General features: G+C 33.7%; 1 protein-coding gene across 23 annotated transcripts in view; it reads right to left on the reverse strand.

The window, feature by feature from the left end:
* CCDC91 (coiled-coil domain containing 91) overlaps positions 1-17,054 on the reverse strand; it is a 364,937-nt gene that overhangs the window by 273,778 nt on the left and 74,105 nt on the right. For 7 of the 23 annotated variants that reach the window (XM_040488536.1, XM_040488535.1, XM_040488534.1 and 4 more), the window contains 2 exons: positions 9,691-9,733; positions 7,443-7,534 (listed from right to left, as the gene is read on the reverse strand). In XM_040488536.1, the coding sequence (XP_040344470.1) occupies positions 7,443-7,534; positions 9,691-9,733 (135 nt within the window). Of the gene's footprint in view, positions 1-7,442; positions 7,535-9,690; positions 9,734-15,156; positions 15,217-15,991; positions 16,019-17,054 lie in introns of those variants that run through there. The other 16 variants (XM_040488548.1, XM_040488552.1, XM_040488549.1 and 13 more) reach the window with 7 other exon arrangements.

Below are 17,054 nucleotides of genomic sequence, written 5' to 3' on the forward strand. Positions count from 1 at the left end.
GAAGTTACACAGTTAGTTGAAGGCAAAGCCGGTACTCCTCACTTCACAGTCAGAGTTATTTGACTCTAAACCACACTATAAACCCAATCTTCAAGGTCATAACAAATATCACTGATATAGTCCATACTATATGTATTAATAAAGATAGGAACTTCCAGAAATTACTGAAAGCCTGCATGAAAACTAATATTACATGTATAGCAATAACTCATAGCTTCATAGAAACTATCATCTTAGTTATCATTTATAAAAACTGGCTCCAGAATAAGAAAAAAATGAGTTAATAATCTGGGAAGTAAGAAAAACTTAAAGAAAGTAGCAAAAGGAAGGTATCTGGTAATCATCCATTCAAGTAATCTGTATAAAGATACTACAAAATTATTATACTACCATGGAAATGCAGCTTACATCCTGGCAAAAAATGTCTAATTGGATACAAACTTGAACGGATGGGAAATTTTTAAACATCACCCATACTGCCTATTATAATACAGGTATTTGAATATAAGTCACTTTCAAATTTAACCTAAAATATAGATCAGACCAATGAATTCAGTTAATGTTTACAATGACTATGTACAAACCACAGATTATTCTGAAGAAAAAAATCACAACAATGTTTTCTCAAACAAAAATGTGTGGACTCAGGTTCTGAGCTCTTGTAGATGTGTAACACAGATTCTACTGGAAAAACAGGGTTAGCAAGAAGAGTAATGGGATATTAATAAAATGACCGATTTGTTGTCCTAGGTTTTCCTGGCCAGGAGAATGGAGAATGGAAAAACTGAACCATGAAATCAAAAAGGCATCTGTCTTCCAGGTTTCTCTCTGCCAATGTCTTGAGAAAAATGTTTGAACTTTCCTGTTGGCTTTGTATGCAAATAGCTCCAGATGCAAAGTGAACCACATCTAAGTTATTTGGTTCAACATCTGCTGGTCCAATTCCCATTACTCCTTCTAAAGGGTCGGCTTGTGACAGACAGTTTAGTTTGCCCTCTATATAAGCTGTTTTGAAGGAGCTAATTTGGATTAAAGTATCTATCTAGACCACTTGTTTTTCCCTTTGATGGTCAATGCATTCTAATGTGGTTCTGTGTAGTGCTACAAGGAACTTAGAAACATATTGGAAAGGACAGTATTCAAGGTTTTGCCTCCCACCTCGCCTTCTAGACAATTTATATTTCTAAAGTTAAAAGTAAAAAGTGAACAGTCATTTGCCTCTAAAACAGCACCACCCACACTGTACACAACGGCAACATGACAATACTTTCTGACCGAATATTCTTTTCATGAAACCTGTATCAAATATTTGAAGCTAAAGTTATTGATAAAAGCACTTATCAATATTAACAATGCATTTCATGAGATATCAGTGATTTGAGCTGACAATTTCCATATGGGATCACTGAAAATGGAATGAGGTCTACAGCACACAGCACTCAGTGTCTGATACACAGCCGACTTTCAAACATTTGATAAATGAGTGAATTAGTGAACGAATGAACAAACAAAAAAAATAAAGAATTAATTTAAATAAATCCCATGGATTCTGAAACTTTGGATCTGCTGCAATTGGAAAGCAATCAGAAAACATACTGAACCCAAACTAAGACTAACAGTCTAATGTTCTTAGAACTTGTAAGGTCAAATAAAAAGAAAGTCCTTCCTTCAGAAAGGTATGGGTAGAGAGGACAAATTGCATTGAAAGGTAAAAATGAGGAAAAGAGAAGAAATTAGAATATCCATCTATATATGTATGTCCATATTCTGTAGAGCACTACCGGAGCACCTGGGTGGCTCAGTCGGTTAAATGTCTGACTTCAGCTCAGGTCATGATCTCATAGTTCGTGAGTTTGAGCCCTGCGTAGGGCTCTGTGCTGACAGTGTAGAGCCTGGAGCCTGCTTCAGATTCTCTGTCTCCCTCTCTCTCTGCCCCTCCCTCACTGGGCTGTCTCTCTCTCCCCCTCTCTCTCTCCCTCTCAAAAATAAATAAACATTAGGAAAACAAATTTCTAAAAAAGTAGAGCACTACCAGTCTTATACAAATTTGTAAAAGATAGTTGAAGATGATTTCAAAAAACAAGATTTCCTTGCCTTAGAAAAACTCTTATTCTACAAAATACAGTTCTGTGAGTTTATAACTCAAAAACTTTCTGATCTTATATACTATGCAGAATCTGGAATGATTTTCCTTTGGAAAAATGTTTAGAAACATAAATAAGAAAAAAAAGAAAACTGGATACTATTATTACATCTAGACCCTAATATTTGTTAACTAAAATTTAGTCTAACTTCTATTGTTCTCGACTGTTACCTGCTAACACACAGTAAGACCAGACAAGAAATCAGGGAAAAAAAAACAAAAACAAAAAAACAGCAAAATAGCGATTCTCTTTTTCTGCAAATCTGTGACTACTCTTGTTAATCATTATTTACAGGTCACTTGTCTGTATTAGTAATGACCATGAAAGTTCACTGAACCGTAGAGTATACCTTCTTTGCCATATTTGAGTAATTATCTAAGATTTCCAAGATTACTGTATTTTTTAAGGTAAGTTTAGGTTTGCTTCCTCTACCCTGTGGCTGAAAGACTATTTAATTACCTCCAAAGAAGTAAAAACACTTAAAAAGAGTTACTTGTTGTATCGCTATATTGTATACCTGAAACTAATACAATACCATATGTTAATTAACTGGAATTAAAATGAAAACTTTTTTGAAAAGAGTTACTTTTGAAAGCAAATGTGTTCTACTGATCATCAAGAAATAATTACTGAGCATTATTTACTATAAAGGTAAAATACTATACTAAGTATTTAGAATTCATAAAGGTTTAAATAGTCTCTACCTACCAAAGTTTAGTCTAAAGTAGACATGTAAAGGTAGCAGTCATAATGATAATACGTTTTTTCATATAAATTAGTACACCCATTTTCATAGCAGCATTATTTACAGTCAAAGAAAGCAACCCAAGTGTCCATCAATGTATTAATAGATAAACAAAATGTGGTCTGTACACATAGTGGAATATTAGTCAGGCTTTAAAAGGAACGAAATTCTAACACATGCTACAACATGGATGAACCCTGTGAACATTATGCTAAGTAAAATAAGCCAGTCACAAAAAGACACACTATGATTCTATTTACATGAGTTACCTAGAGTTGACAGAAAGTAGAATGGTAGCTGCCAGGGGTCTGGGGGAGGGGCAAATGGGTGGTTTTGTTTAAGGGCTTTAGAGTTTCAGTTTTACAAGATGAAAATGTTCTACAGATTGGCTGCACACCAATGTGAACATACTTAATGATACTAAACTATACACTTAAAAACAGTTACATGGTAAATTTTGTGTCATTTTACCACAATTAAAAAAAAAAAACCAACTGGCATGACCTAAGTCCCAAGCAAGTGGTGCAGAAAAAAAAACTGATATAATAGCTCAGAAGAAAGAAGAGTTATGAAATATAGATTCAGTAAAAGCTCTATGCCTTATTTTGAAAGAAAAGTGAGATTCAAGTAAGCAGATAGGAGATGAGGGAAGGTATGAAAATCAGAGCAATGGCAAAGTGATAATAGACATCATCCAGAAACAAAATGCAGATCATAGTTTGGCTACAGGCTTCAAAAAGAATAACCATGGAAGATAAAGCTAGAAGGAAAGGCCATGAAATAGAGAGGAAAATGCTTGATAAAGGCAACTGTTTTCATTGAGTATCTTTCACTAAAATAAAGTAATAATTATCACCCTTGTACTGACAGTAAAGGCAGAAAGAAAAGGAGATTGATAACCTCATATTCACTTGTCTCTTACTTACATTCTCCAACTCCCATGATGATGGAAGTGTGGAGACACGTTTTACAGGTTAAATGCTATACATGGTTAAATGCCATGAGATACAGGCTTACAGGAAACAGTTTGTATACAAAATTAACATGTGAATTTCCTTTATTCTCAATGGCAACTTTTTAATATCATCATCAGCTCTGCACAGAAACTAGCATTTAAAAAGTCCCACTGTGTAAATGATCCTAATAGTACAGTGAGATGCATGTTTTGAGGTACCTCGATTCATTAACAGTATTGTAAGCTATAAACAGACACTGTTTACATGATAAATTAATTATCCCAGTTGCTATTATGAAATCATCCTCCAACTAACTGCCAGCCCTAAAGCAAGATAATCATTAGTCACACTAAGCCTACTACATTCTTTGCTTAAAATCTTTTATCCTAATCTCGAAAAGGAAAATTTCTATTCTCCCCCAAGTACTTTAAAAACTTAAACCAAATGTTTCTGAGTAATCTTCTTGGATTTTAAGATGTGGTAAAACTTGGTTAATATTCATCTCTTTTAAAAAGATCTTTCATATAGATTACAGACTGCTAGGATATAGGTAGAAAAGCAGACAAAAGGAGAATATTAGTCTTTTCTAAAACGGAAAAGAATCTACCTTAGATCTCTTAAAGCTTCCTATTTCTCTGGACTTTGGTGTGGAAATGATTAAATTGTTAGACTAATTAGGATGTTCAGATCACTCTTGTCTAAACAACTTCGGATACCTGAATCAGAGGCAAACAATACAATACCACCAAGCAGAGGAAGAGAAACCATCTTCAACAAAAGAGAAAGATTATTTTGGCTGAGCAAACATCTGCCATGTCTTAACTTTAGCTTGTGGCCAGGTTTCTTTACCTCCACTTCTGCAAGTCACCAAGGAAATTCAGAAAGACTTCAGATCTGACTTTTTAAGGGAGTAAGGGAGAAACCGTGTGTGTGTGTGTGTGTGTGTGTGTGTGTGCGCACACAAGTGCGTGTGTGTATGCATGTGCACACTAAAGGAATTGTTCTTTATTTTTTTTTAATTTTTTTTTCAACGTTTATTTATTTTTGGGGGGATAGAGAGAGACAGAGCATGAACAGGGGAGGGGCAGAGAGAGAGGGAGACACAGAATCGGAAACAGGCTCCAGGCTCTGAGCCATCAGCCCAGAGCCTGACGCGGGGCTCGAACCCACGGACCGCGAGATCGTGACCTGGCTGAAGTCGGACGCTTAACCGACTGCACCACCCAGGCGCCCCATGGAATTGTTCTTTAATTCTAATTAGGCTTTGAGGACTTGACCTACAGATATATAGATACATAGATGGGACATATAAAATTCACTCTTGGAGAACAGGAATTAGATAATCTGCCCACAATATATAATTCTTTATTACACTGCCACAATAATTATAGCAAAATGGATTCTGTTCTTGCTTTCACACATAGTAAAGAAGTACAATTTGTCTTCAACTTCTAATCTACTGAAACCATTTCTTTAAAAGCCGCCTCTGACTGTGAGGTTTTTCTCAGTCTCCAATCTCATTGACCTCGCTACATATAGCCTTTGATACCAGTGACCATCCCTTCTTTGAAATGTTCTACTCCTGATGCCTAGCCCATACTCTCCTTCTCTCTCGACCTTCTGTCCTTTTCTTCCTCCTGTTCCCCAACTAAGGACATCTAAATTTCTCTACTTAACCCTATTCTCTTTACATACTGTTTCCTCCAGTTATCACCTACAACTTCAACTATCATATCCATGAAGAAACTCCCAAACCAAGAACTCCAGCCCTAACCTTTCTCCTGAACTCTAGGTACCTTAAATACACGTCTAGGAAAAATTCATTAGGCTTCAAACTGTCCCAAATTAACTTTTTAATAAAAGTCTCTATTTCTGTTCAAGGAAATACCATTCCTTCAGAACCAAGGCTTAAAATTTCAAATATCAATTTTGACTCCTCCTTCTCCCTCACATCCAGTCACCCCGACAGCCCTGATGATGGGGGTTTTTTTCCACAAAAGAGTTATTGAAAAAGAATGGAAATATAATCTGAAAGACTAGATTTCATTCCTAAACATATATATCTGTATCAAACTCCAAAATTTTATAAACCATCATTTTGTACAAGAGGTATACTGAAGCTGGCCTATCTACCTTACAATAAGCAAAAAAGTGACAACACACTGAAAATCCTAAACTGTTATATAAATATCATTATTCCAATTCTTCCTATTGATTTCCACTGTCACCCTAGTCATCATTCATTCAGCTATTCGTTCATGTTTTTCTTTAATTATTCTATGAATATTTATTTAGGGCCAGCTATAAGCTTGGCACTGTGTTCGACATTTAAGACATAACAACAGGACAAACAGACATAGCACCTAACATCACAAAACTTACAACCTAAAATGCAAGTCAAAAAATAGGTGTACATAGGTGTGGGAAGGTTCTCTGGGAAGGCCTCCCAGAAAAAGAGATATTAAAGCAAAAGACAACACATAAAAAACAGAGGAGTTAATATAGTAAGGGAGCAGGAGAGTGTGCCAATGGGGAACAAGGTGAGAAATTCCAGGCAAAGGAAACAACAAACATAAAGCCCTCAAACAAGAATGAGCATCCTAACTAGGTCATACTTTCCCATGTTTACACCTTTGTTTCATTTATTCTTTTCTCTTCAAAATCTTTCCCCATTCTCCCCTCTCTGCCTATTGAAATCATAAATATCCTTCAAAGCCCAGGTCGATAATATATACTGACCTTCTAGGATAGTACTTGACTCATATGAGGCCTAAAATAAACATTTGCTAAATGAATGGATGACGAAATCATCATTCTTCCCAAATCACAAATCTGCTTCATATTACAAGTACGTATGTGCCTATCTTCTCTTGAAGTAAAGGACACATTCCCCTAGTACTTAATGCATAATAAGCACTAGAAAAATATTTTAGGATGAATAACTCTAATAATCTAAGACTAAACAGAGCTGTTAAAGAAGGATCCTTTTATCTTCTACCTCCAATTTTACAATGATTTGGCAGAGCAAAAAGTCTAGAAAATTCAAAATATTATTTATACATGAATTATATTAATACTGAACATTAGGTCTTCCATAAAATATCTCTAAACACTAGAATTTATTTTTGCATTTGATATCTTGGATGGCTAAATTTTTATTTTTAATACTTACGAATGACCTTCCTAAAAAAAAAAAAAAACAAAAACACTTCTAAATTTAAATACTGGTGAAGATGTAAAATTATTTTAGAATATTTTTAGAATATAAGAATAAGGAGTCTTTCTAATTAATTAACCAGGCAGTCTAAAAATATTATTTGGTACCTCATTTTCCTAAAACTAAGATGAGTTAGGAAATGTAAATTATACTTTAATTTCATTTAATGTTCATGATATCATTTTTGGAATCATGCCTCAAGCCACACTGCAGAATTTGTTATGCAATTTATAATCTGTTAAGAGAAAAATCTAAATTAAATCTGGGTCATTCCATTTTTCAGATCAAAGAAGGCCAAGTGCAAAGTAAAAAGGGTTTCAAAGAAAAGGCAAAAATGTTAAATTAAAAAAAAAAAAAGAAAAAAGAAAAACCTCTCTTACTGCATAGTAGTACCTGTAGGAAAAGCAGCCCAAGGAATAGCAGGAGACGTAGTTTGGGTTTCGCCATTTCCACCATCAAAAATCTCTGCAGCCTAGGAAAAAAAGGCAAATTTATTTTAGAATATCTAAAAAGTAGAAATGCTAATTGCAATCAAGCCTTCCAAATTCTACAAGCATATTCTCTGTGATATACCCTCCAAATTACTCAACTGCTTTTCAGTCTTCATTGCTACCACCACAACCACTACTCACCACCCCCAGTACTCAGGCTGCATTACTTTTAAGTAAAAACCTTCCTTCCTTATTAAAATATATCTCGTGCCAATGAAATTTTTATTTTGTATATCCTTCATCACATTTTCACTTGTGAGCTTTATACCTAAGAACTCTAAACTAACTCACCACAAATTTGCTCGTGTATGTAAGAAAAAATATATTTTACTTTAAAAGTATCAACACCAAATCTTTTTCATTAATTAGCACAAAAGCTAATTGAGATCAATCTAAAGAAATAGGATTCATCTATAGTCTTGAATAATCTACCAGGTGGATTTACTGGCAATCAACTCTAATAGAGAATTCCTAAAGCTGGTGTTTTAAATTAACAAGCCTTCCTACTAAACAGTTTTAAAAGTAAAGGACAGTCAATTACTGAATGCTGAGTTTGTGGGTAAGAGTGAAGAGTTTTCTCTCCCTTAAGTGTCCAGGTCACAGCAAAATTATTACTGAGAAAAGGAGCCAGAATTTCAATTTGGATTCCGCATTGAGTTGTCAGCCAAAAAGCAGTCAATTGAGACAATCTGCCATGGAAGCTAAGTGACGCAAAATATAGTAATTATTACCTATAAACTATGAAAAATGAGCATGGTTTATATGACCAAGGACAGAGACCTTCCATATTTCTACAATTGGATGCAAAAAGAAAGAAACCTAATAACCAATTAAATTAGAATAATTGGTTAACATTGTAAATATTTAATACTGAAAAGAATAGATCCACTGACTGTAACAATGAAATATAATTTTACTCTGAGGTAAACTACCCACTTTATTTTTCTCTGATATAATAAATCAAGCATGGTTTAAACAAAGGAGACCAAACTAAGTTTTAACCTTCAAATAACTGACAACTCCTAAACAATAAACTAAGATGATATCTGAAACATATATTATCCTCAAAATGAAAGGAATTTTAACAAAATTTTAAATGTTACATTTCAGTAAAAGATTAAATCACCCAAAAAACACCCAAAATATTAAAGAAAATGGAAAAAAACATACAAACGTGCTAAACAAACACCAGTTTTAGATGAAATAAAACAGGTATGCTCATATTCCAAATACCTCCATTTTGACAGATAAAAAGATCAACGGACGAGAAAAGGACCCTAATCTAAAAAAACTCACACCATTCTTTCATGGTTTTCAGAATACTGAGTATATACTTAATATCTTGTTTCTATTAATGTCTTTAAACTCCCTATTTTTAAAAAACAATCTCCTTTTTACCAAATTCCAAAGTAGGTGAAAATCTTACTAAAAAAAGGAAAAAAAAAAATCACAGAGCTCACTTAGTAGTTCCAAGACTTGAGCTCAGGCATCCTGACTCCTAATCCAGAGATTTTCCTGCAAGACTATACTGGCTCCATAAAAATAACTGGGTTACAAAATATTTCAATAAAATGAACACACACTGAAAAGGATTACGGAAAAGACAGTGCTTCTTCAGCTAACAATTTCCACTTACAAAGCATCCAACTCAAACCTGAGAGAATAATCTAACAACACAAACATACTAATTAGCTCTATAAGCCACCAAAAGGCTACGTATTTAATATACTAAATCAACTCATTACAGGTGTAAACATGAAAATATGTGACAGATCTGCAATACTCATCCCTCATCTCACAAGTATTTCCTAATAGACATGTATCCCAGCAAAATCATCAGCTGACAGTTTTTACAACTTCTTTAATGCTTCCACTAGTAGCACTTAATTGCTTCAATTCAAACCATTCTGATGGGCATGGCCAGATGTTCAATAATAATAAATCATTTTTATCTTTCAAAAGGGATATATTTTAATTCTCCTTGATTTCATTTTTTTATTCCAGTTTTACATTAAAGATGATCCAGAAATGATCCTGAGTACCAATGACAGATAATATATTTTCAAAATAGTATACTCCATTATAATCCCACAAAGTTAAAGCAATTACATAAGCAAAATAAGGTAATTGCACATACCTCAAAACCACCAAAATCATCATCATCCATTCTTCAAGTACACCTGAAAAATATCAGAAGACATTGAAACAAGCCCACACACAGTTATTTACATCAAAATATTTTTCTTACTTAAATGTATATACATTTTGACTTGCAAACTAAAACTATTTCATTTGGGTTTTAAGAAACTACTTTTTAAAAACTATATGGGTATGCATTTTTTAATGCAAAAAGACTGGGGGGTTTTTGGCAAAATTAGCCATTCAGGCAAAATTAGCAATTGCTGTGACTTTTTCAGCAACCATGTATTTTGCCATTTGTGTTGAGACGCCAGGAGTGGAAAAATATTCTTTTACATTTTAATTTGCTTTTCCCAAATTGGCGCTAGGGCTCAATTCAATAATGCTTCCTGCTTTTTGCATCTATTCCTCAGTTGTCTGGCAACATCAGCACAAACTCCAGCTAAGAACAGGACTGTGGTGAATTTTTGGAAATCTGTCCCCTACCACAAAGGTTCTTCCCTCGGTTTCATGGCCGAGGTTGATTTAGATTTTCAAAATTGATCAGCATTTTTGAGCTGTGGCCACAACTTCTGGAGCATTTTGATATGTGTATTTTTAGCTGAAACTACTTTGCACTTTTGGAAAAATGTGGAGCAAGTTACTAGGCTGATCAAGATAAATCAAGTCATGTATTCACGAGAGACCAGCGAAGAGAAAAACACAAGTGAATATCCTGAATTCCTCTCTTCTTTACACTTAAACTATGTTAAGACAGACAAGCAGTTAAGATAATACATGCTTTATTTTGTCCTAAATGTGTGTCATAAAAACGGAAGGAAAAAAACATGAGTACCTGGGCTTTAAGAAGAATAAAAAGAAAAAGCTTTTATCTAACAAACCACTAAAAAACCAAAAAGCCCTGAAAAGTAAAACAAGCAATAGATGGTATACATTTAGATGAAAAATAAGTTTATAATAAATTGTGATTCAGTGGTCCAAGTACTACTCTAGTCAATAACTGGTTTCCTTTATCTTTCAAAAGTGAACTATCCAAATTATTAATTATAGTTTCCTTGACTCACTAATACAAGATGAACCTGATTATAGGAAAACAACCTTCTCCAACTTCTTAAAAAACCAGCAAAACAAACCATGTTAAGCGATAATTCTAAAGGGATTTTCTAAGGCACTTTGCTTTAAGTGATGAAGCAGTAGTCATCTATAGTCATGTCTTGCCTTGTCAATGAAATTAATATTAATGCCTTCAAAAATAAATTCAAAAACTAGTCAGAGAAAAATACACAGTAAAACACAATCTCAAGGATTGTTTTAATAGACAAAGAAAACTTATATTCACAGAAACACACTAGGTAATGACACTAAAAGGAATATATGTAGACAGAAGTATATTATAAAAAGGAAAGACATTAAATTAATCAAAATGAGATACCACTGTTGTCACCATTACCTACAATTTAGTAGTTTGATGAAAATTTTTTAAAGATGTGGTTCTCAAAAAAAATCAGAGCCAACCAAGTCATCCACATACAACACTTAAAAAATACAAACCAGACTTTCAGAAACTTTTGATGGTGGTTAGTTTAAAATGGAATTCACATTAATTCTGTGTCTCAAGCAAATAGAAATCTGTATGTGATTACATTTTTTATGAAGAAATTATGAAATAAGAGTGATATGGATACTGAGAATTAACCAAGTCTAACTATAAACACTAAGTTTGTGCTTTCCACATGTATCCCACGAATCTCAGTAGACAATTAAAAAATACTTTTAGCATCTACCACACTATATCCAAATAATATGGTTTCAAAAAAATAGAATTTCTAGAGTAATGCTTCTATGTGTTTTGTAAATTACATCCCAATAAATTATTTGTAAGATACCAGAAAACTTGCAAACAAAAACAAATAGCCATATTTAACAATGATTTCAGCTTTTTTGCATGTGGTAATGAACCAAACACCATCAGTTTTTTAAGTACTGATTTAACTCTACAAAAGAATGTATTAACGACCATTGATGTTTTCCATACCCCAACAACCTCTACATATTAAAATGCAGATGGTAGTCTTCTACTTTATTTTCAAAGAAATGAAATATTAACACATTTTAAAAGATACATGTGTTTTGGGGCATCTGGGTGGCTCAGTCCGTTAAGCATCCAATATTCTTAACTTTGGCTCAGGTCCTAATCTCATGATTTGTGAGATAGACATGGAGCCCTGCTTTGGGTACCGCGCTGACAGTGCAGAACCTACTTAGGACTCTCTCTCTTCCTCTGTCTCTGACCCTCTCTGGTTCTCGTTCTCTCTCTCAAAATAGATAAACTTAAAAAAAAAAGAATAAATGTGCCTTGAGTTTCTTAAAATACAATAATTAGAGAAATATTATTTTAAAGCATTAACATTTCTCCAGATAATTTACTTTCAAATCCTGCAATAGTTGCTGTTTCTTTCTAAGCCTTACAAAGAGCAGGAGGAAGTAATATTAACAGCACTGGTTTGTAAAAATCAATTTTACTAAATACAAAACACAAAAATTAGTTTTTAAAAAGAAATATTACAAGTGTGGTCTTCTTTACAGATTTAGCTACTCCATCACATTTAAAACAGTATTTTATCTAAAACGCATTTATCCTTTTTTAAAATATTTCTAGCATTTAACATTATATCCCATTAAATTACAACTATAATACAGCAACACCAAATATACCTGTCACATAAGTTATAGAGTCATGAGCCTGACCAAAAAATTGGCAGATCATTAGTTCATCTTTTGGTGTCATGGCAGGAGATAAGATGCATACTTTGTTATGATTAGGTATCTACATTGAAAGATTTCACAGTATCTAGTTTAACAATTCTCAGACTTCTTTATATCTGAATTTGATCTCTTCTGTTGTGCTAGTATATAAATTCCCTCCTTTATTATTCTCAGTATTTAATATATTGCTGATATTTTACAAGGAAAACATATATACAACACTTAATGTAACAAATTTTTATTACACGACTCTGTAGAACTGAGCAGTCAAGATCCTCAAGGTGTTACAGTCTAGGAAGAGTGGGGTGGGGAGAAGAGTGTAAAAAAAATGCAAATTTTAATAACATGAGCTATAAAAGAGCCTTAAGAAAGAAGAAAAAGTGTCTAAGGTGGAAGGAAAGATTTACAGATGTGATATATCTAGTAGGAGCATCATAAATGCTTCAGGGGGGAGATATTTGAGAAATCTATGTCAACAGACCTAACAAAGAATTTTAAATGGCACATTAAGAACATGCATTTTATTAGTCTTTTCCTAAAAGATAGCAAAGATTTGTTTTGATTGTTTGCTTCTGCATAAACACAGGGTCAAAGAGAATGTGAAATGAGAATACTGCAAAAAATTCTGAAAGCAAATACAAGAAAGATGAATCTAAAACTACTAGTGCGGAAAATAAGGATCAATCACATTTACATCAAAGAATCCACAAAAGGCTTAGGAATGCATGTCAGTGAAAGTTGTGTAAAGGTAAGACTCAAAATAAAAGTGGCAGATATATCCCAAGATCCCCTTCTACAATCTGCACAACAGGAAAACTTATAGTTCTTCATCACAGCAGAAGACTGGGTTTATTCCCTGGACAGGGTAAAGCCAAGGGTCTCTGGATTAGAGGACACCGAGACAGCTGGACTAAGTCAAAGTTGTATTCAGTACTGAGACCCATTCTCCCAGTCCTCTTTCATCACTTGGCAACCAAACTGCCAGCAGCTAGGTTTCAATCTCTAGTCATCAGAGTAGAAGATTCTTCTCTGGTGAATCTAATCAACTCATGAAAAGGACGTCATCAGAGGCACCACCAAAGAAAAAAAAAGTTCACTCAGCTATCACTACTTTGACAAATCCTATCCATATGCAGAAAATTTCCAATTTGCTCCTGATTTCAGTAAAATAATGAATAGTATAAAGGCTAAAAGAAAAGATTATCAAGTCAGGTTGCCTCAATTCAAATTCTAGTTCTGCTACTTAAATGTGTTACACTGGGCAAGTTATTTAAACACTGTGTACCTCAGTTTCCTCATCTGTCAGAGATACTACTAGTACTACTACTAATAATAATAATAATGGTAACTAGCTCTTAAAGTCATTATAAGGATTAAATAAATAAAATAGATGAAGCACAACAGTCTCTGATACATTCTAAGTATTATATAAGTGTTCGTTACCTTATTAGTAGTGTTTCACTCTCACATATGAGCAGATGGCCAAGGACAATAAAAGATACGAAGAAAGTATCTAATATAAAAAATAAGAGACCAAACCAAAGAGAAAGAAACAGAGACTACACAAGAAAATTTTCAAAAAATAAAACCATAACTAGTACTTTCAGAGAATTAACAACAGAAGATAGTGCATCCATGGAATAAGAACAGGAAGCCTTCATTTGGGGGAAGAGGGGGAAGAAATGAGAGAGGGATGTGCACCCAGACTAAGGTCTTGAAAATAAAAATGATTACAGAAATGAAAATTGCAGGGTGGAAACTAAAGCTGAGGAAATTCCTATTAAAAGAGGAGTATAAAAGAAAAAGAAATGTAAAGTCAGAGTAAAAACATAAGAAAATTAAAAGATCCAGTCCAGAATATGCAATATCTAATTATCAGGAATTCTAGAAAGACAAAGTAGAGAAAACAAAAGGAAAGAAATCATCAACAAAATAATTCAAGAAAATTTTCTAGAGACACCTGGGTGGCTCAGCCCGTTAGTGTCTAACTCTTAATTTCAGCTCAGGTCATAATCCCAGGGTCATGGGATCGAGCCCCACATCAGGCTCTGTGCTGAGCATAGAGCCTGCTTAAGATTCTCTCTCTCCCTCTGCCCTCCTCCCCTGTTCATGCCCTCTCTCTCTCTCTCTCTCTCAAAAAAAGAAAGGAAGAAATAAAGAAAGAAAGAAAGAAAAAGAAAAAAAAAAGACAATTTTCTAAAACTAAAGGATACGATATCCAGATTTAATAGTTCCTCAAGTATCCAAGAAAATAGAAGAACAAACCCACACTAAGGCACAGTAGAGACAAGGAAAAGATCCTACAGGCTCCCAGAGAGATAAAATAGGTTTCGTACGAAGAATAAAGAATACAATCACATTAGAGTCTTCACAACAGCATTGCTGGAAGGTGAAAGGCAAGGGAACAATGCTTTTAAAATTATGAGGGAAAATGATTAGCAGATAGAATTCTAAAATCAGCCAAACCAACAAATAACTAATGTGTGGGAAGACTAAAGTCATATTCATACTTCAAAGTGTCAAAATTTTTATTTCCCATTCTATAGAGTAAACCAAGGGAATAAGACACAAGGAAGAAATGGGGTTAGAAAAGAAAATAGGTGATATAACCAAAGTGAACACCAAAGGAAATTCTCCCAGAAGAGTGGTAAAGTGAGTTCCCAAGCTATCTATAACACAAGAACAGAGAGCAACCCACCTAAATTAAAGCAGATCAGAAAGCTCCTGGGAGGACTCAAGCAAATCCAATTAATAGACTCTCTCATGTGTTTTACCATATCATGAGAGTAATTTTAAACAACTGTGGGAGAATTAAGAGTTGAATTAGTGATTAAAACATTAACCAAATTAAAAAAAGAAAAAATAATACATTGGACAGGAAAAGTAAACATTATAACAGTACTATATTTTTTAGCCATGAATACTATTTACATGGCAATAATAAACAATGAATAACTAACGGCACCAAAATTATACTAAAACCATATCGGAAAGCTAAGAGAAAGAAGAAGCATGTGGTATGAAGTGTAGAGAGGGTGATGAAAGACAGCTAAAGCTTCATCTTCCATATTGGAAAGTTGCTGGGTATGAAACTGAAAAATGAAGTAGCAATAATAAACATGTTTAGGGATATACTGGTAAACACTAAAATTATCAACCATATGTACTAAACATCTTGCTTCTAGAAAACAAGAAAAGGAGAGGCTAGAAGAGAAGAGCAGGCATAGGAGATGGTTATGTTTCATAACAAGTATTTTACAACTTTAAACTGTGGGCACATATAACTGATTTCTTTAACAACAGTATTAGAAGACATCATGGCACAATGACCAACCATCTATTATTTCTATCAAAATATTTGGAAAAATAAAATTCAGGGAAAGTTACTTTTAACAAAACTATAAACAAAGGCATACATGCTTTAAATTAGTATTTAACCAGTGAAAAAATTGAAATTTTTCATGTTAGTCTCCTTTATAACATTTATTCATTAACATTTATTGTAAGTGTTTATACAAAATGGAAAAGTGTACCTCAAACACCAGAGCTGGAAAAAAAGTCTAAGAGAAAAAAAACAAAAACCTTAGGTGAGTGACTCAAAAAGTACAATCTCCGGAGATCATCCAAATGATTCAATCATCCCAAAGTGTCCTACTAGTTGACACTGTCCACTTAGCACTTCAATCTCTAGCCCATCTGAAAAACTACTGGCTAACCAACATCCTCACAGTCACAGTATTTTTCCATTTGATCCTTTTTCATGCCATGTTTCCTAGAAGCAATAGACAAGTGATTTTTTTTTTTTTTTTTACTATCCTGGGCAAACATAAATTGTTAAGAAGAAAGCAGAACAAAGGAAACACACACACACACACACACACACACACACACACACACACACACACCCCTCTTAGTTAAGGTTAAAAATTAATAGCCACTAAGACTGAACTACCTTAAAGAGTCTAACCATCTAAGATCAGAATTTCAGGCTTATCTGTTCAAGGATATTATTTATTTACCTAATTTTCTGTAAGCTCTTCTGAGGTCGTGTCGGGACAATTTTATCTACTTTTAACTCTCTGGTACCTTCAACTGAGCAGTTCCTAGCACATAGTAGGGTCTCAAAAATTTTTTTTGAATCAGTGCTTTTGGAATAAACCACTAAATGAAAACAAATGAGTTGCTAATAGTTCCCACATGACTTCCCTTCCCCTTTTACTTCTCCAAGAAAAACATGTTGAAACTTGAGTGGTAGAGGATCAAGTTGCTAGCACTAAAACAGCTCTATGCATATTAAGGCATGAGTTTGAAGGCCTACATCTTAAAAGAAATTATGCTGCTACACTCCTCTCTCTTAAGTGTCCAATTATTATTAGGATTAATAATAACTTTGACACTTCCCGGATGAAGCAGAATTACAAAATAATTGCTATACTATAAATACCACTGCCAATGGCAAAATATCGTCACAAGTTAAAAAAACTGAGATATTCACTACCTGAAAAACATTCTATTCATAAATGATCAGATAGGAAAACATCCCCAAAACAATTAATAGTTCTAGTAACTAAATATTTTCCTTTATGTAATTTTCAC

Source organism: Herpailurus yagouaroundi, unplaced genomic scaffold (genome assembly GCF_014898765.1).
Source record: "Herpailurus yagouaroundi ecotype Mexico unplaced genomic scaffold, PumYag 166, whole genome shotgun sequence".
In the NCBI taxonomy this organism is placed as follows: Eukaryota; Metazoa; Chordata; class Mammalia; order Carnivora; family Felidae; genus Herpailurus; species Herpailurus yagouaroundi.